The 21,344-nt window shown below is 44.6% G+C and overlaps 1 protein-coding gene across 2 annotated transcripts in view; it reads left to right on the top strand.

Annotated features, from left to right (window-relative positions):
- Nucleotides 1-20,215, top strand: part of FSAF1 (40S small subunit processome assembly factor 1) — a 41,994-nt gene extending 21,779 nt beyond the window's left edge. The window contains exons 2-8 of one of the 2 annotated variants that reach the window (XM_078595813.1): nucleotides 1,448-1,726; nucleotides 9,462-9,673; nucleotides 10,620-10,673; nucleotides 11,898-11,993; nucleotides 15,810-15,896; nucleotides 16,300-16,355; nucleotides 19,986-20,215. In XM_078595813.1, the coding sequence (XP_078451939.1) occupies nucleotides 1,448-1,726; nucleotides 9,462-9,673; nucleotides 10,620-10,673; nucleotides 11,898-11,993; nucleotides 15,810-15,896; nucleotides 16,300-16,355; nucleotides 19,986-20,100 (899 nt within the window). In that variant the 3' untranslated portion in view covers nucleotides 20,101-20,215. Of the gene's footprint in view, nucleotides 1-1,447; nucleotides 1,727-9,461; nucleotides 9,674-10,619; nucleotides 10,674-11,897; nucleotides 11,994-15,809; nucleotides 15,897-16,299; nucleotides 16,406-19,985 lie in introns of both variants that reach the window. The other variant, XM_078595814.1, reaches the window with a different exon arrangement.
- The last annotated feature ends 1,129 nt before the right edge of the window (nucleotides 20,216-21,344 follow it).

Genomic DNA, 21,344 nt, shown 5'->3' with positions numbered 1-21,344 from the left:
ATATTTTCCTATGATGACAGCAGTACATGCTGACGTTTTGTATGTTAAATATAAAAGCTAAATGTGTGAATGTGTGTGTCTGTTGGAAATGTTAAGCAAACTTGGCGACACGCAGTTTGTTAAAAAGGGAATATGGCGATTCTAAAGTAATCTACAACCCTCGATGATTCCTTTGTGCGATTGCAAAGAATCGCTTCTTTTCGCGCTTGGGCTACATTTTTAATTACAGAGTTTTATTTTCATTGGTATGTTATGTTTTAAAGTTTTCAGGAGTTTTTAATTATATTTTTGCCCTGGTCAACGCCGGATATTTCCCATTCGTAGCAGTTTATATCAACTCTATAACCAACTTATATTAAACGGGAATAAGCCGATTCTAAAGGAGTTGACAACCTTCGATTCCTTTGCGGGATTCAGAGAATTGATTCTTGGCGCGGTCGGTTTTACATTTTAAATTACACAGTTGTATTTTCATTGGTATGTTATGTTTTAAAGTTTTCAGAAGATTTTAAATGTATTTTTCCCCCGGGCAACGCTGGGTATATCGAGTTTATAGCACAAAGTCTTCGCCTGACAAGTGTGGGGTGTCGAGGCCTAGTACCGTGCAGAGCCTCCGGCCTCGCCTAGATTGCCCACCCGGCAGAGGCTGGGTGCTGGGGCCGCTACCCCCCCCCCCCCCCCGCGCTACAATAATACTGTCTAATCGCTATAATTTTATTATCTACCGACCCTATAATAGTAATTGCACACATTGGGGTGGGGGGGGAATGAAGAGGACGTGAAACTTTGATGAATTTACCTCAGCGTCGCGTGTTAATGCGTGTGCATATTTTTAACGGGAATTAAAAATGGCGTCCACCCCGCAGCAACAGCGTTGCTGCCCGTTGCCAGGGGCAACCGCCCGTTGCCAGGGGCCAACCGCCCGTTGCCAGGGGCAACCGCCTTCGCGCATGCGCAACGGCGTTCTTCGTCATCTGCCGGTCGGCAATTGTAAATAAATAAATAAAGAGGTATCGCACTAAATCGATAATCGGTCCGATTTAAAGTTTAGAGACCAAAAATCGGAAATGCCTATGTTCACCGCGGGGCCGGGGGCGTGCCCAACGGCAAAATTTAATCTCGGCGATCCCCATGGTCCGAGAGCCAAATCCCCCGCGAGCGAGCGTACGCAGACGGACAGACAGACGGACAGACAGACGGACAGACAGACGGACAGACAGACGGACAGACAGACGGACAGACAGACAGACAAAAAATGAATTATATAGGTTAGATTGCTGCTTTGCCCCAGCCGCAGAGTATGTTGCACGTAATTTAAGTTATTTGAAATGGTTTGGCATTCAAAGTGATTTTTGCTGAAAAAATTTATATAAGTGTTCATCACCTGCTCGTGCCTAATGGTGTCTTTTTCGGGAAGCGCGTCTAATTACGTGTGGCGTGTCCTCAGGAGATAACCCGGCTAGGAGCACTCACAGTAAAGGCCCTGCCAAGAAGAAGCAGAGAGAGGCTCTGACGGACACAAGTGGCTCCGACAGCAGGCCTGTAGCCAAAACACAGGTTCCAGTGGGCAAGCACAGCAAGGGTTCCAGAGGGAACCTCAAGATTAGTGGAACAACACGCGGCAAGGGGCTTCGAAAGAGTGGTGGTCGGGAGCCGCTGCCCAGCCATCTGCGTGACCTGCATCAAGCTGCCCTTGAGGAGCCCAAGTCTCCCCTCCACAATTATGGTATCATCACACTTGACCCACTACCTATCGAATGATTTCCTCTTAAGTTCATTGTAGCATAGGCTGCCATATAATGATGTATTGATTCATTACTATTTTGATCAATTCTTGCATGAAAGGATCACTGATGCAGTCAGTGTAATAAAATTTGAATGGAATGTATTATTGACAAATGTAATGCAGACAATACAACTGAGCCATAACTACTGGTGATCTGGATTAAAATCTACAAAATCGTGTCCAAGTCGCCCCCGATTAACAGGATAGATGCATTCTAGAAAATGTTTGTGTAAGGAGAAATTGGGTTAATCAAACACTCATTTCCCGAAATAAATAATAAAAATTAGTGGGTGCGTTCCAAGCCCTCAACTCGATCGACAATTGTATCATTCTCATTATGACTATTTTGGTTAATGCTTTTTATTGTTGCCTTTTATGTATGTGTTCTGCATGAATAACATTTAAACGAAAATAAATAATGGTGAAGGTAACCTAAAGTAAAGAATGCGCACGTGAGCTGTGGTGGGTGGAGTGGAGAGAAAGAGAAATTGTAAGAATAGAAAATCGTTAAGTGCAGAATTTTTATTTTTTACACTTTTGTACATAAATAACACATTTAGAATGTTTTTAATCTGTAATCATAATTAAACTTTTTGTCATGTAAACAAGGAAAAAGATTAGTACACTCACCAGCAGAATGATGAACGAATGCTTGCGGTGATGGGTGGAGTAGAGGAGGGTATCACCACCACACTTCCAACGCTTACCACGCATTACGAATACAGCAAGCCCTCTCTAACCACGGGGGCTAGGTTCCTGGAGAAGGCAAATCCGCAGTCGGTAAATTTCAGGGCCTCTGGAAACATTGGGGACTCAGACTCATCATAGCTTAACTAAGTTGCCTGTTTATTAACTAAACAATGAGTAACTACAGTATATTACACAATAAAACAATGAAACATAAACATTACGTTACATTTACATACCTTGAATATTAACGATGACGATGAGATGATGGGGGAAGGGTTGGTTAGAAGGAGGGGGCTCAGCCCATCCCTCGCCTTCTTCCTCCGAGGCACAGACGCGACGTTCTCAGCTTCACCACTCGCTGCACGCTTCGAGTCCATGATTAAGGGAAAAATGTACTCTTTCTCGGAATCGCAGGAAAAAATAAAATGACGTTATCGGTATAATCTTCTTTAATAACGTCACGCAATACAATGATATCATGCTGTGATGCAGTGACGTAATACCTACGTCACGTGGCTTCCTTAACACCTTGATTACCCGTGGATATTCAAATTTCCAGGCTGTGGTTGGTAAATTGGCATATAAAAAATACACCGTGTATACATCAAACTGTGGTTGTTAAGTCCGCTGTTGGCGAGGGATTCTATACACTAAAGTAAGTTCCCGGGTTGCGGAAGACCTGACTTACGGAATTCGGACCTGAGGCAAATTCTCCCATAAATCATGTAAAAAAAATTCAATATGCAAAAATGTTTTCTTTAGTTACTTAAGCGCAAGTAGTGCAGCATTATGAGGTCACGGATAAATGCCGCAACCTATTTTTAAGTGTATGTCATTAGTTTTTTACTGTATGTACTTTATTTCACACACTTCAATTGCGTATGGTCTCAGCCAACAGCAATCGAAGTGTGTGGTTTTCGGGGGAAATTGTTCAGTTTCCGACATACGAAAAACTACGGTTATCGATTGTTCTCGGGAACCTAACCTTTCTGTAACCCGGGGACTGTGTATTTTCAATATGAACATACTTTTAAAGGTATTGAATTGCGAGATGAAACACGCACACGTCTGAGCCAGTACAAGGTGGAACAAACACTGAGCGGGTGGCTCGCTGCTTCCGCCCACTGCCCGCGACGTTCGTGTTGCCTCACACTTGGGTACTGGACTGTAATGTACGTGGGAACGTGGTGTCAAATTTTGCTTCTGAAAAATTACACTAAAATGGTGTAAAATCGTTAAGTTGAGCTCATTAAACCAGGGTCCAGCCTTACTTTTGTAAATCGTGTAAAAACAGTACCATCATGGTGAGTTGTGGGTAATAACATCAATGTGTTGTTTTACATAAAACAGTCCATTGACCAATGTACATTCTGGACCATTGATTTCTGGTGGCATTTGTTTCAAAAAGGCAATTCCTGGGCTGGTTTTCCACTTAACCTGTTGTCATCCATCTGCCAATTGCTGGATGGGTCGTGCTCAATCTTGGAGCGAGCAAGCGGTTAGCGTAAATTTTATTTAGAGAGGCGTAGCACCGTTGTTCAAGACATTGTACCGTTCTCACTGTAGAGAACTGTAGCAACACGACCGCACTCTATGGTAGCTGGTGCCAAATTCTGCCACGCCCTCCTGCATGGCCTTTTATTTCCGATTCCATTTGGAATTAATTCCATTCTGATGACGTAAACGTATGGAATCGCAAGACAAACTGATGATGTACATGTTCGTCGTAGGAACGGGAAAGGGTTAACTGAGTCCTATTAGCAGGATGTGACCTATTAAACAACTGTTAATTATCTTCTTGGTTCTTTCGGTAAAGTCACTTAGAAGGGAAATAATAAAAATAAAACGTAATGAAATAATTCTCATGACGTTTCGGCTACAACGCAAGCAACCATCCTCAGATGAAGAATGAAACACCACCAAGCTTGGAGCGTATATTTAAGCTGGCTTGGAGGGGGGAAGAAGAGCGCCTTGACAAAATAATTTGCATATCAAGAGGAATTTAGCATATTTATGGGAAATGCGTAGGAGGTGGGCTGGGGGTTTCAAAGTCATATTATGCCCGTGCATTATGCAGGATTAGCAGCATCAAAGGGAGGGGATAGGGGTAGCATTAACAAAGGAAAGGAATGTTAATAGTATGTAGCTGCAGTTACTAAACCACCACGTAAAAAACTAAAGTATAAACTACGTAGTATCATCAGTATACTAAATATACTCTCCAATAAGCTGAGCTACTAACAGCAAGTAATATATTACAATTCTATGTCGCAAAAAATATAATATGCTTCCAGCTAAACTTTTTTCTCTTATTCTTAGGTTTTTTCGGTAAAGTCACGTAGGTAAAACATCAAAATTAATGAAAATAAAATAAAATAAAACAAAAATCACGACGTTTCGGAGGCAACACAAGTCTCCGTCATCAGGTGGGACCGTCACAGCTGAATTAGCTGCATCAAGTGAGGCAATGATTCAAGATGTAATCCCTTATAAGCAAGTTGAAGGGGGGAGGAGAGGGGGGGGGAGCTCATCAGAATGTGGTAGCCAATGAATGGAACGTATCGGGAGGGAGGGGGGCGGGGCTCAAAGACAGCACGGAGTGCTAAGTACAACGCATCGGGAGGGGGGGGGGCGGGGCCAAAAAAATGGACGACGGCTTGGACGCGGTTGCTGCTGCACACGCCAACACAATGGACAGAGAGGGGGAGGGGAGGCCTGATACACATGATAGACAAAAGAACGAAAATGCCCATGTTTATACCAATGCTGGCTGAACAATGAAGAGAGTACTGTTAAAAAATAACTGGGGATGTTAACACTCGGTAAAGTAAAGTAAAATAGTGCCTGTCAGATAAGATGACAGGCACTATTTATGCTAAATTTCTCTTGATATGCAAATTATTTTGTCAAGGCGCTCTTCTTCCCCCCTCCAACCCAGCTTAAATATACGCTCCAAGCTTGGTGGTGTTTCATTCTTCACCTGAGGACGGCTGCTTGCGTTGTAGCCGAAACGTCGTGAGAATTATTTTATTACGTTTTATTTGTATTATTTTATTATTTTCCTTCTACGTGACTTTACCGAAAGAACCAAGAAGATGAATCCCTGCAGTCACGAAAGCTTTAAATCGAAATTTAACTGCTATTTAGTGGTATGATGTTATAGGATAGAGTCAGTCATTCATGAACACCATGGGGCCCTGGCTTTAAACACATTTTGGTGTGGTGATACACACCTTTGATCCAGGCAGGTTTGATGGATCCTTGTAGGGATGTCCAGGACGTGAGTGAAAAATTACCCTGCAAGACAGTGATGTGTTGCTAGAGCAAGTCGTGTCGAGCCACTATGAATCATTATTTCTGAATGCATTCTAACAGTTTTAATAACAGTATTCCCTTTCCAACCGCGAGATTTGGGTGTCCACGGATTTACTTCTGTGTACCTGTTTATCGGCCGCGAGTATCTAGGTTTGAGTATACACGAATCACGAGTTGCGCCGAGTCGTGAAATCAAATTGGCGCTGCCACGTAGCATCTGCCATGTTGCCTCAGACTCACGCGAGGGGGCACTTCTGGGTCTGTTGCTACCTAATCCTGTTTCTGCTCCACGTTGCTACCTCTGTGATAGGTCAGATTCACGCTCCGTCTCACAAAATAATTGTACAGCATAACAATTTACTAATTGCGGCTGGGAAATGTGAGTATCAATGGGTAAGCACACAGTTATCACATCATTGCATTTCAACATGACATTGCATTGATTTAAAGCTTTCGTGACTGCAGGAATTCATACTCTTGGGTCTTTCGGTCAAGTCACGTAAATAAAAAATAATACATCACGACGTTTCGATCGCAACACAAGCAATCGTCTTCAGGTGAAGCAATCGTTTTCACCTGAAGATGATTTTGTTATTGACGCGACTTGACCGAAAGACCCAAGAGTATGACATTGCATTGCGTGACATCATTGTTACAAATTTCACGGCGCTGTGACGATGCTTAGCTGATCAGCTGCCCATCTGTTTTTTTGTACAGTACTGTACAGTACACAATCATTGTGCTCTTCATCATGGACCCGAAGTGTGTAGCAAGTGAAGGTGATAGTGTCGGGTCTGTGGCCTGGAGTAAGAGGGGGGGGGGGCCTGAGCACCACCTCTTTTTAACCACCCCTTCCCCCATCATCTCATTGTCATCATTAATATTCAAGGGTTGTAAAGTGAATGTATTTTTATTATGTCATTGTGTAATGTACTGTATTTTACTCGGTGTTTAGTTAATAAATAGGCAACTTAGTTAAGCTGTGACGAGTCTGACCGAGGCTCTGGTTGACCTAACCCAGGGGTCGGGAACCTTTTTGACTGGGAGAGCCATAAAAGCCAAATATTTCTAAATAAATTTCATTGAGAGCCATATAGTATTTTTTACGTATAATAAATTAAATATGTCTTTTAATGCGACTTCTGGTGCTGCATGGTTTTGCTGATGGCCTTGTAGTCTGGTTCATACGTGGAGAGGTTGAGCTTCATGCAGGCGTTGAGGCTTCCATCAGTTAAACGTGAGCGTAGGTTGGTCTTAATGTTCCTCATATGCGAGAATGACTGCTCACATGCATATGTAGAGCCAAACATGGTCAATTCGGCAATACTCACACGCTGCATTGTGTGGTATGTCACAGGAAGCTCGTTCCAAGTTTTAAGAATCCGCTGGTCTTCAGGTTGAAGATTTTTTATTTCTGTCCACTTGTGTTCCCTCGCCAGCTCTGCTCGCTGTCGCGCAAGACTTTCCAACTCTCGATTAAGTGACTTGAACTTACTCATCCACATGTCTGATGCCTTCAGGTCAGCAACTTCCAGCTCAAAGTCTCCGATAGAGACCCCGGGGATGCATGTCAGGTCGACTTTGTCCACTGCACACTCATGTGGATGAGTGATGAACTTGAAAAGACCAGTGCGCGCACGAAATTCTCCAAAACGTGCTTTGAATGACTGCAGGAGATTGGACTAAATCCAGCTAGCTGCTGGAGATCCAGATGTTGAGTGGAGTCACTTGCTAAGCATGCACCTCTAAATTGTCGCAGTCTTTCAAAGTGCAGAAGACGACCTGTTTCAATGTCCCTGAGAAAGACTTCCAGCTTCCTTTCAAATGCAAACACTGCTTGTTGAAGGGATGATATTGTATTTCCAATACCTTGCATTTTCACATTGAGCTGGTTCAGATGGCCAGTTATGTCCACGAGATAGTGAAACTGCAGGAGCCAGTCAGTGTTGTCTAGTTCAGGATGCTTGACGCCTTTCATTTCAAGAAAAGTCCGGATTTCACTCAGGCAAGCTGCAAAACGGCTGAGCACCTTCCCCCTTGACAACCAACGCACGTTGCTGTGTAAAAGCAGACCGGGATAATGATTCCCAACTTCTTCTAACAGAGCTTTAAACTGGCGATCATTTAAAGCTCGGGAAACAATAAAGTTGACCACTCGAATGACCAGCGACATCACCTCACCAAGCTCCTGGCCACACGTCTGAGTGCAAAGCGCCTCCTGGTGCAGGATGCAATGAAAACTTAGGATGGCTCTCTTTTCATGTTCACGGAGAAGCGCTACAAATCCTTTGTTCTTCCCCAACATACAGGGTGCACCATCAGTACAGCCAGAAATAAGTTTATCCATCGGTAGTTTTTTTTTCTTCATCAAACTCCATGAAAGACGTGAATAAATCCTCTCCTCTTGTTGTCCCTTTCATTGGCAAAACAGCCAAGCTTTCCTCACGCAGTGTGTCACCTGCAGCATACCTGGCAATAATACTGAACTGAGATAGATGGCTAACGTCTGTTGACTCATCTAACGCGAGAGAAAAGTATGTCCCGGCGTTTATGTCCTTAATTTGTGTTTCCTCGACTTGATTTGCCATCATGATGCTACGATCGTGAACAGTTCTTGCTGACAGGCATGTCTTTTATTCGTTTGATTATCTTGTCTCTATTTGGGAAGTCATCAAACAGTTCATTGGCCACATCAAGCATGAATGTTTTGGAATACTCGCCATCTGTGAATGGCTTTCCATTCCTTATTATTGCCAAAGCACCCGCAAAGCTAGCGGAATTCCCGTCACCTTGCTTGGTCCACACACGTAGTTGCTGAAGACTCGTCTGCACTCTCCACTGTAGCTCTTCGCATGCCTTTTTCCTGCTGTCCCCCGCTGGATATTTCGATGCAAATGAAGCATGGTGCGTATCGAAGTGCTGCTTTATATTTGACCATTTCATCGATGCAATTTTATCATTGCATATTAGGCATACCGCAGATCCTGCTCTCTCCACAAATGCAAATTCCTCTGTCCACGCAGCCTGGAATGCACGGTAATCATCGTCTTTTTTTCTTTTCGCCATCTTTTCCGTTACAAGGGTTGAAGCGGATAAACTAGTTGGCTATCTGATCAAATGGATTTTTTCACCTTTACAATGAACCGTGACATGCTCGCGAGCCATTGATTCCCGACCCGACCCACGGGTCACGGGACCCGTGACCCGTGAAATTTATCTTCAAAACTAATTTCTGTTTACTTTAAAATGACACAGTATTATTAAGCAATATCACAAGTATTTTAAAATCAGTTCCAAACTTTTTTTTTCAACTCAAAATTGTCTGGGAGCCATATGCCGTCACCGGAAGAGCCATATATGGCTCGCGAGCCATAGGTTCCCGACCGCTGACCTAACCCCTTATTTCCCTTAGGCCCCCTGCACTTTAACAACCGTGAATTTACCAACTGTGAGGGTTTTCAGGAACCTTGTGGTTCGCAAGAGATTACTGTATTATTTATTTGCAGCACCACACTGCATGTACTACCTTTTAAGGCGGACAAATGATTTGTTGATTATGAATCCAGAACGCTTAAATACAAAATTTTGAGAAAATGTGAACTTCTTCCAATTGTCGCCTTTAAGAACAATTCCTGGCTCTTATGCTTCTATGAATTGTTGGGTGAGTCAGCACCAGCTGGAGAGAGAAAGGGAGCTGCTGCGAAGAACGGAGCTGGCAGTGAAAATGAGGTCGGCAGTGAGGAGAGTGGGGCTGGCCCAGGGAGCCAGGCCAAAACGGGAGGCAAGGCCATTCAGTTGGTCGTGTATGAGGATCCGCGCAAGAGAAAGCGACAGAAGGAGAAGCCACAAGTGGCTAAGGAGAATGGCACGAACCAGACCGCAGTAAGATTTCCTTGACTTACCAACACCACCACACGCCGCCCACAACATTTATAACATCATCATACCTCGGTCCTAAAAGTATGGTCATCACTTTCAGTAGTACAATCTTTGTCAAAGCAGTTTTTCTCTCTGTCGACATCATAATAAAATTATCTCCAGCGTTTCTTCCTCCCTTGCTATTATCAGCATTATTTTCATTAGCAGTGGTGAATGTTAAATTCTTATCAATATCAGCTTTATAATCACGACTCTTAGCATCATCATTGGCTGTTCACAGCACCGAACGCTTTACCCTATAAACTTAACTCTTTCCCCATGGATGCTAGAAACATCATTATCATCAGCAGCATATAGTTTATTCAGTGTCAACAGCATCACCGTAGCATACTTTCCTATAAGAGCAGCGTCATTGCTTCTTATGTTGAATTCCCATCCACAGATAAAGATGTCATGGTCAAAGCAAGTGGTGCCACCACACCTCACAAATACTTTCTACCATTTTATAGTTCCCACAGGTGCTGCAAAGTCGACATAACCTCCCAATATCTGTCATCACAGTATTCTCAGTATCTTACCATCTGTTTTTAGTTTTTCTCCTTGGTCGCCTTCTTTTAGTCCTGTGGTGGCTGTTCCCTATAGCAGGTAGCTTTGTTGACCTTGTGCAAATCCTCCAACACGCTTTTGCCTCCTTTCAGCATTTCAGTAGAAATTCCTCGTTACCATTGACTATAACCATCAACAACACTGACAAGCTGGCAGTCATTTTTATCAGCACACCTCACCTCCATCTCCAACAACATGACAACCACAATCAATAGAATCCTATTTATCGTAACCTACCCTTCTCTCCATCAACATCACCATCAGTGTCGTCATAATTATTCTGCATGTGATCAGTTCTTTGGATTTATGGTGTGCGAATCTGTGTGTGTGTACCATGCTGCAGGAGGTGGCCAATGTACCCAGCAGTGACCAAGAGACTGGGTTCAGCATTGAAAAGGTCTGATGTCACTCACTCTAACCTTACACGACTGTGAAGCTGTTGTTGTAAGAAAGTTTCCGTTGCTGGCGTTAACCAAAAACATGTTTGTTTAGTCACATATCCAAGGCAGGTACCAGTAATATGGGAATCCAGTTTGTTTCTCTTGGAAAGCACATAACTGCTTCGTAACATCTACATGTGCCAATGTGTTTTTTGAGTTGCTCATTGAGACCCGTTTCATGCATTAAGCAGCGTATAGATGATGATAGTCAACAAAACTAAATTTTCACGTGTAATCAGATTATCACTATTTCGCATATACTGGTTGCTTATAAATGAGAAAATGATGGTGCTGCAAAGACTACAGTTATCATTATCACATTACAATGTGCAATTCACAGCATGGGTCTCCATGTGCAAGTTGTATAGTGCTGTTATCGTAGTGACTCTTTTGTAAATGAGATTCAAATCGCATCATTATTGTGAGCCCTGGTCTATACAAGTGCCACTTTGTTCTGTTATTTTAAATGTTGAATACATTTTTTCAAGTTATATGATATTAGTCCAGTAATTAGTTTATATCATTTCCGAAATACCTAATGTGGACCTGTTTCATTAAAACTTAGCAATCCAAAGTAAGCTGTGAACACATTTTTCAGGTGGATATGCTGTGGTTAGATTGCTCACCTCACAATGTGAGTTTAAATCCTCATGCCTGGTTGACTTGACCCATCATTCCTGCAAAATGAATAATACTGATTATCACTTTGTGACAAATGCTACCAGTAGTTATCCAAAGGATGAACTTTCCCCTTTCATCATCTCAGGGCCACCAATGCAGACGAGCACACTCCCATTTTTCTTTTGGACAATGTTAATAAAAATAATCAGATTGCCCTGATACAGTGATTAGCACAATGTGCTACGAGCCCGGTTTATTTGCGTTCAGTTCCCGGCTACAGCTGTCAGTGGTGAGTGATAACTGAACTGGTCCCTTCACCAAACCGATTGGCACGGTTGGCTACGTACGTTGCGAAAGAAGTTCAACATGCACACATGGTGTAGAATAGACAAACAACCTCAATGCCCACTGTATGTGGGGGGACCCTCCCAAATGATCGGATTATGCAACTTAAAACATACCAAATGCAGGATTATGTTATGGGATTACATTACTTTTAAAATATCAAGTATCTGAAAGACCTCCCCCTAATGCTGGCTGTGGTCCCTGCGTGTGTTCAGGCCAGGCTGGAGGTGCACAAGTTTGGGCTCACGGGCTACAGTCGCGAGCGGCAGCGCGAGTGTGAGCGCGCGCGCGCCATTCGCCTGGGCGCAAAGGTAGGGCTACAAGCTCGTGCAGAGACACAACGACACAAACCCCCCATTCAGTCTTGATGAACTTTCGGGGGCAAGTGCTGTTAGCACCTAAGAAGGGCTGGCACAGGACAAGAGGGGTTTGTGCGACCGGTATTATACCCAGCCGCCTCTGTCTCCCCATTGCTGATGTTTACGGACCGCATCAGGTACTCATTTAAGACCAAGTCGACTTCGGTGAAGCCCTGAACCATTTCAGATATTCCTCTTTCACACGCGCACACACAGTTGTTCCAAATTTCTGGCTAGCTTCATTACCTTCCTCCATTGGTTGCATTTGCCTCTCCCTTGCATCAATGCTCTGCACCCTGCACTTTGGCACATACATCACTTGCCACCGATGTGAACTGTTACCAGTAATCGAGCTCAGGTCACCAGGCTTGTAACGCAGTGCGCCAACCACCCGTGCCGCCATTCCCCACCTACAAAAGCGCACACAACATATGACAATGCCGCTTGTGCACTTTGAGGCCACGTGAAGTGTTGAAGGGCCACTGGCAGCAGGCTATGGAACAAGGAGAATTGTCTGCCCCTCATGGTGACTGAAACCAGAACCAGCCCACCAGACCACCTGTATACCACAGAGGTCCAAGTGATATCGGTCCAACCCCTGAGAAATGAAAGCCTCTGTTCTACAGTGACTGTTCGAACATGCCACGTGGCCAACCTCAGTGTTTTCCTGCTGTTTATTGAAAACCCCCATGTACCATGAACACTTGGATATTGCCCTTCAGGATGCAGAAACTTTCAAACACAAAGCATCAGGTTACTAGATCCAAACTCCTGTGCGGAGCACCAGGCATCCGAAGCAAGGACGTGTTCATGTGTACCTGGTATCTGGACTTGGCAGGTCCACGAGCGAGCTTTGTTTTTTTTACCTAATATAAATTACGAGGTGAGCGAGTGCCCATAGAGCATCCAGGCCTCAATATACACTGCCTTCCATTATTGTGATGGACAGTGCCCTGCAGGGCAGTGTGGACAATGAGTGATGTGAAATGAGATCCTGTCTGAATGGAGTTCATACGTACTCAGCATATATACACACACAAAATTACAGAATCGAATAAAATGTTGCCATTTGTGCTAGCATTAAGTGTGTGATAATTATAATTCAGTCCTTTGTCAGTTCACTGCTGAACGAATGCTTCCCAATGCCATGTTGGTCGTGGAGGTGTTCTTCTACTAAACGTCACCATGCTCTTTGGTTCTTTCGGTAAAGTCACGTGGGTAAAACATTTTTTTTATAGATCATGACGTTTCGATAGCCACACAACCGTCTTCAGGTGGGAGTGAGAAACAGGCTGCTGAAGCAAATCTTTATATATAGAGCCAGGAGGGGGAGAGGGGGGGTTGCAGCTTCGGGCAAGAGGGTGGGGCTGGAGCTTGTGCTGAGGAGGTGGCCATTGTGAGAGATTAGCATGTCAATGTGTATTGACGGTATATCAGCCACTAAGGGGATAGAGTGCGCAGCAGGAGACACAGACAGACAGAGAGAGACAGAGAGAGAGAGAGACACACACACAGAGAGACACATAGAGAGACACACCTAGAGAGACACACAGAGAGAGACCCACGCAGAGACACACAGAGGGAGAAACACAGAAAAACACACCCACACACAGAGAGAGAGACACACAAACCGAGGGAAACAACAACAACTACCGACATTTGCCACTAAGTGGCGGTGACGTCACCACGATGCTTGTGCCAGGTCATGTGCACCTTGAGGCCACGTGAAGTGTTGAACGTCCGCTGGCAGGAGGTCACGGGGCAGACCCAGGTGCCACGGGTCGACTGACTGAGATGACCGAGATGACTGGCTGATGCACCACCTGTGCCCTCTACTGTGCCAACTTGCTGTGCTTTAGCCACCCGGCGCTCCGCTCGTTGTTGTGAGCGTCGCTCCTCCGCCCTCTGTTGTTGGAGGGCGACTGCCTCCAACTGCCCAGTAGCGTCCTTCACGAGCCTCCTCCACAGAGGCCGATCTTGACACCGCTGGTACCAGTCATCGGCAAGTCCACTCAGCTCCACATCCTCCTGTACCACATCACTCCATCTCTTCTCTAGCCCGTGCCGCGCCCGTTTAGCCCCCTTGATCTGGCCGAACAAAAGCTGTTTAGGCATGCGGTGATTGGGCATGCGGGCTCCATGGCCCAGCCACCGCAACCTTGCCTGCTGGAGGTGCTCACCGATGGGACTTTGTCCAGATTTTTCGAGGATTTGTGAGCTCCTCACACAATCCAGCCTGGTTAAATCCGGGATTGATCATAGGCAGGCCAGCCTAAATGTTTCTAACCGGCGAAGATGTTCCATTAGGGGGCTCCACGCTTCGCAAGCGTAGAAAAGGGAGGGAATGACTAGCTTTACTACCTGGCTTCGTCCGGGACTTGGATTCACCACGGCCAGCCGCCTTTGTCTCCCCAGTGGCGATGTTGACATACCACACCACTTACTCGTTTGAGGCTGAGTTGACCTAGGGGAGGCCCAGGACCGGTTCAAATAATCGTCACCGGCCGTGAGCGGGAATCGAACTCGGGCCGCCGAGTTCATGGCGCAGCGCGCGAATTGCTACGCAGTCGCTGCCCCCCCCCCCCACCCCCCAGATGCGTTACGTCATTTATTGACGGCCCCAGACGATGGTTGCGGCTGTAACCTCGCTCGCGAGCTACTGCTGCTGCTGACGTGTGTGTGTATGCAGCCTATCGCATAGGATTGCCTAGCGCCGACTGACCGGCTGATAGACTTAGCACTAGCGTTATATTATAAAAATAGATCTTCAGTTGACGTCCGAAAGTCAATATCAGTTTCGGCCGAAACCGAAACCAGACCGAAAGTTAAAAATTGACTTTTGGCCGAAACCGAAAGTATGCCGAAAGTGACCATTTACCAACTTTCGGCGCCGAAACCGAAACCGAATTTCGGTCGGCCTCTAATAACATCCTTCAAATTATTGCTCAATTTGTACCCATCTTCTCGGTTGAAGTTATGTCTGTGTTTATATATCTGGATGGCTTCATGAACAAAGCTTTAATGGTAGCCCGAAGGTTTGCAGCGTAGCTTGGTCTCGGAAAAAACAATGTCGTGTGAGCCCACCGCGTTCAAGCAGTGATCAGCCACGGCAGATGTATTGGTTCTGCCGTGTTTCAAATCTGCCTTGTTTTCGCGAACACGGTCCGAGACATGTCGTTTAGTTTCCCCAGTGTAACTGCTACCGCAGACACAACTTAGTTTGTAGACACCAGGGTATCATAATACAATGGCCACCTCCTCAGCACAAGTTCCAGCCCCCACCCTCTTGCCCGATGCGGCAACCCCCCTCCCCCCTCCTGGTTCTATATATAAGGACTTGTTTCAGCAGCCTGTTTCTCACTCCCACCTGAAGACGATTGCTTGTGTGGCGATCGAAATGTTGTGATCTATTATTATTTTTTCTTTCTACCTACGTGACTTTACTGAAAGAACCAAAGAGTATGGATTCCTGCAGTCGCGAAAGCTTCAAATCAAGATCGTTACCATGCTGGCCAGTGCAGGTTGGTGAAGGGGGGCCAAAGACCAGTTCAGCTATTAATCGCCACTGATGTTAGTCATGGCCAGGAGTCAAACTCTGTTTGCCCACCATAGCGCAGTGTATTAACCACTGCACAACCGCTCCACCCCAAGTGTGTGCCGTTTCGCATGTAGGCAGGTGTCTGTCGGTGACTGCACGCGCATCTCCATGTTTCATATTTGCTTGAACACTTTCATTCATTAAGATTTTCCGCACTTGTGCATGTGCAGCCACCCAAGCCTGAGTATATCAACTACAAGGAGCTCCTGAACCGGAAGCGACAGCAGAAGGAGGAGGCGGAGAAAAGGCACAGAGAAGTATGATGACAGATGTACCCAACAAATATATTGATACAAAATTCCAGTGCCCCACTTTAGCCTTCGAGGCCACAGCCAGCCCAGCAAACGAGAGGATAATGTACCCACCACCATATCTAGTCATTCGTATTTTACCAGTGCTGATTTTTAAACACTGTACCCGTTAGTAAAGGTTGAATCAACCTAAAAGAAGCCCAGTAAATATTTGTATACTGTTTGCTGATGTCCATGGCCAGGAATTGAGTCAAGTGACTGTCAGCCTAGTGTCGTGTGAAAGTTGCATTCACTGCTCCCCACACAAATAATAAGACACATACACACTGCATCAAGCATAATGCAATGTTTATATTGTGCCGAACAATCCAACATCCAGACATTGCTCTTGTTCCCTGACTGCGTGTAGGAGGCGGAGAGTGGGGTATTCAATAAGAAGAAGAAAGGGAGAAGACATGTGGAGAGGTGAAGACCCAACATGCATGACTGCCCTGCCACAGTACACCCCAAACCAAGTAAAAACACAGTCTCATTGGACTATAGCTCTCCAAACTACACTCGGCATGCCCCAATGTGTTTGTCTTTGGATGCCCACCATCTGAATAAATGTGTAGTATGGTCAAAGGTGAGACAGGAGTTTGGGAAGTCCTAGGATAGGGCTTTGGGAGGTTTGGCTACAAGTTGATTGTCTGGTATTGGTCACTCATACATGTTGGTGTCAAAGTGCAATTGTTTGTTCTGAGACAGTGGTGGTATTGAACAGGACAGTGGTAGGAGCAAGTCTTTTCCTCTGTTCGTGGTCATTTGATCGACTGTGGAAGAATGATGAGCAATGATGAGTTGAGAACCTGATTGGGATGAAATTTGTTCTTGCAACCTATTGATTGCTAGTAGAGTGATGTAACCATTGGACGACCACAAGCCCTAACTTACCATGACATGGTACTTTGATCGACCCGGAAATAATGTAGGGTGAGTTTAACAGGATTTTAACTTATGACCTTCAATTTACGAGTTGAGCACAACACACCAATCTAGAGCAGCTTCTGCGCCACAACTACATTTACTCTGGTAAATGTAGTTTTGGGGCGATAACTAGGTAGTAAATTTCGATTTAAAGCTTTCGTGACTACAGGGATTCATCTTCTTGGTTCTTTCAGTAAAGTCACGTAGAAGGGAAATAATAATATAATAAAAATAAAACATAATACAATAAAATTCTCACGACGTTTTGGCCACAACGCAAGCAGCCGTCAGGTGAAGAACAGGGCTGTCGGAAAGACAGCGTCCGAATGAACACCACCAAGCTTGGCAGCGTATATTTACGCTTGGTTAGAGGAGGAGAGCGCCTTGACAAAGGAATTTACATAGAGGAATTTTGCATATTTATGGAAAATGCAGATATGGGATTAGTCACTACTTGTGGAATGTGTAGGTGGTGGGGGGGGGTCTCAAAGTCATATTATGCTCGTGTATTATGTAGGATTAGCAGTAGTAAAGGGAGGAAGTAAGATTAGCAGTAATAAAGGTAGGGACATTTTCATAGAAAGGAGCTGCAGCACCCAAAACCACCACGTAAAAAACTAAAATATAAACTACGTAAATATCAATATACTCAATATACTCTCCAATAAGCTGAGCTACTAACAGTAAGTCATACATTACACTTCTATGTCGCAAAAAATATAATATGCCTCCAGCTAAACTTTTTCCTACATCACACGGATATACCCCGTACTATACACTGCCATAGACAAACCCAACATTAAATTATACACTGCGTTACTATACACCACCTTAGACTATACATTGTAATATTACACTATGTATTATTCTACACACCCTACTGTATACCACACTGCTGTATATTCACTATACAATTACGATGCTAGATATTACCTTATACATTGTATTAAACATTACACTTTTATACTATTTATTATTATACAATCTGCTATACACTATACCATTGACCGTCGCGTGAAAGGTACTAAGAGGAAGCAACTAAATATGTCAATGGGAGAGTGGCGAAAAGAGACTTGCAGAGCGGAGCAAAGACTACATTCCCTGAGGAGAATACAAAAGATATATAGTCAATGCCAGCGAGTGCACTGCGGTCTGAAAGTCACCGTAAACGTGAACACAATCAGTTAAGATCCGAAATGGTTTTTCACGTCCTTCCAATGATTGCTGAGCCAGAATCCATCTTCTCAGTTGAAATTGTCTCTGTGTTTGTATATGTGGATCGCCTCATGAACGAATCTCTCATGGGAGCCGGATGGCTTGCAGAGAACCTCTGTCTTGGAGAAGTCGATGTCATGTGAGCCCACTGAATTATAACAGTGATCTGCCACGGCTGAGGTGTTCGTCCTACCGTGTTTCAGGTCTGCTTTATGTTCACGGATGCGGTCCGAGACATGTCGTTTGGTTTCTCCAATGTAACTGCTACCACAGAGGCAACTTAGTTTGTAGAGGTACGTGGATGACACTTTGGTCATCTGGCCACATGGCCGGCCTGCTCTAGACCAATTCCTCGACCACATCAATTCCATACACCCAGCCATCAGATTCACCATGGAAGTCGAAAAATATGGCAAGCTACCCATCTGGATGTCCTGATGGTTAAATGAGCCACTGTCTACAGGAAAGCTACCCATGCGGATGCTTACCTGAAACCGGATTGCCACCACCATCCATCCCAGAAGAATTCCCTCATCAAGACTCTACACCATAGAGCCCAATGCATCTCCGACCAGGAACACATTGCCAGTGAACTCAAGCACATACACCAAGCTCTCAAGGCTAATGGTTACTCCGACTACACAATCCGCAAAGCCATCACTCCAACCATCAAGAACAATCCTCTTGAGGAGCCATTCAAAACCATCACCTTACCCTACATTGCGGGGGTCACAAAAAAGATCTCCAAAATCCTGAATAAACACAAGATCCAGGTCCGATTCAACACAGTACATAAAATCCGTGATCTGGTCCTGTCTGTAAAAGATGTGGTTCCAGCCATACAGTACCCTGGCGTCTACAAACTAAGTTGCCTCTGTGGTAGCAGTTACATTGGAGAAACCAAACCACATGTCTCGGACCGCATCCGTGTACGTAAAGCAGACCTGAAACGGTAGGACGAACACCTCAGCCGTGGCAGATCACTGTTATAATTCAGTGGGCTCACATGACATTGACTTATCCAAGACAGAGGTTCTCTTCAAGCCATCTGGCTACAATGTAATGTTTAATATAATGTATAAGGTAATATCTAGTATCGTAATTGTATAGTGAATATACAGCAGTGTGGTATACAGTAGGGTGTGTAGAATAATACATAGTGTAATATTACAATGTATAGTCTAAGGTATGTCGTTTGGTTTCTCCAATGTGGTGTATAGTAACGTAGTGTATAAATTAATGTTGGGTTTGTCTATGGCAGTGTATAGTACGGGGTATATCCATGTGATGTAAGAAAAAGTTTAGCTGGAGGAATATCATATTTTTTGCGACATAGAAGTGTAATGTATGACTTACTGTTAGTAGCTCAGCTTATTGGAGAGTATATGGATATTGATGTAGTTTATATTTGAGTTTTTTACGTGGTGGTTTGCCTGCTGTAGCTCCTTACTATAAAAATGTCCCTCTCTTTATTACTGCTAATCTTACTTCCTCCCTTTAGTACTGCTAATCCTACATAATACACAAACATAATATGACTTTGAGACCCCCCCCCCACTACCTACACATTCCACAAGTAGTGACTAATCCCATATCTGCATTTTCCATAAATATGCTATATACCTCTGATTTGTAAATTCCTTTGTCAAGGCGCTCTCCTCTAACCAAGCTTAAATATGCACTGCCAAGCTTGGTGGTGTTCATTCGGACTCTTGTCTTTCCGACAGCCCTGTTCTTCATCTGAGGGACGGCTGCTTCCGTTGTGGCCGAAACGTCGTGAGAATTTTATTTTATTATGTTTAATATTTATTATTTTATTATTTCCCTTGTACGTGACTTTACCGAAAGAACCAAGAAGATGAACTAGGTAGTACCAGCAGGGAGATGACCCTGGTATGTTTGGTGTGTGCACAGCAAGCGGGGGTGGCACGACGACCTTGGGGTGGAGGGCATGCCTGGCCGCTTCCGTGGAGGTGCGCTGCTGCTGAGCAAGGAGGACATCCGTCGCATCCAGACTGGCCGCTCTTAGCACAGCCATCGCTTTCCTCTGCACCCCAGGACCACCTGAGTCTCTAGCTCTGAACTCTAAAGCTATGCAGGGTGGAGTGTGGCTAATGCCTATGTAATAAAGGTCATTGAGGCGACTTCTGGAATCCGTCTTTTATTCAACTTGTATTACAGCTTTCCTTCACGCTGCTGATAGGCAGCGTGAGAGGGATACATAGAGAGAGATGCACCACCACGTGGCAACCCGGAGCCCCGCTCCCGCGTGGCCCCCTTCCTCTGTTCGTTCCCGTTCTGACCCCGTGTCGTTCGTCTCCACCCCTATTTAATACCCGGGTCACGTGATACGTTTCCACCAATCCTGGTTAGCCTCCATGGAATATTCCAGGCTCCCTTGTAAGCTCCCGGGACCACGCCCCTGACTCATCTCCCCATTGGCTATGGCCAAAGCCAGCAGAACCAATCCTTACAGCTGTCACCTTGCCATTACGTCAGTGCCATACCCCTAGGCTTCCCCCCCATTGGCTGTAAACCAGGACCAGCAGAGCCAATCATCATGACGAGTTGTGATACATCAGTGAGCCGGATATATCCTCACATTACACCTAGATGGAAGTGGTGCTCAATTTATGAACCCCGGATGGAAGATGCGTCAAATTGACCTCTCACCAGGATTGTGTGATGCAGTTGCCGCATGGATGACGCGATGAGAAAACTAAATATTACTACATTCGCAACTTTCTCAATGCGAAGCAGGTGCTCTGCCGCAGCACTGCCTGGCCGAAATACACTGGCAAACAGAATGGTGCCTGTTCTCCGGACTTGACAAAACCCACCGTTTTTTATTAACTCAATTTCACTGAGCTGTACTGATTACTATTTGTTCTACAACAGCAGCCAGTTGTCATTAGTATGTAGACATTTGAGAAATTGCTTTAAATGCTTTTTGGTATTTAAATTGTCAACAGGGTTTATTTGTTTAACGTGGGTCTATCGAACTGCTGTCTTAATTGAGCTACAAAATAGCAGTGACAATATTTGCATGACATGTGCTTGTGTGTAATTTCCATAAAAATGCAGCTTGTGAAGTTTTCACTTCACTAAGTAATTTCCTCACAAACAACTCCAGTCAATTCATTTTTAATAGTTACACTTAGCCTGGAAAAATACAGCAGCATACAACATTCAATGTGCAACAAAATAATTTGTATCAAAGTACTCATTGCATTTAAAAAAACAAGCAATGATGAAAATTTACTTTCATTGCAG

This window comes from Lampetra planeri, chromosome 7 (assembly GCF_965212315.1).
Source record: "Lampetra planeri chromosome 7, kcLamPlan1.2.h2, whole genome shotgun sequence".
NCBI classification, from domain to species: domain Eukaryota; kingdom Metazoa; phylum Chordata; class Hyperoartia; order Petromyzontiformes; family Petromyzontidae; genus Lampetra; species Lampetra planeri.
This window is presented reverse-complemented; position numbering and strand designations above follow the sequence as displayed.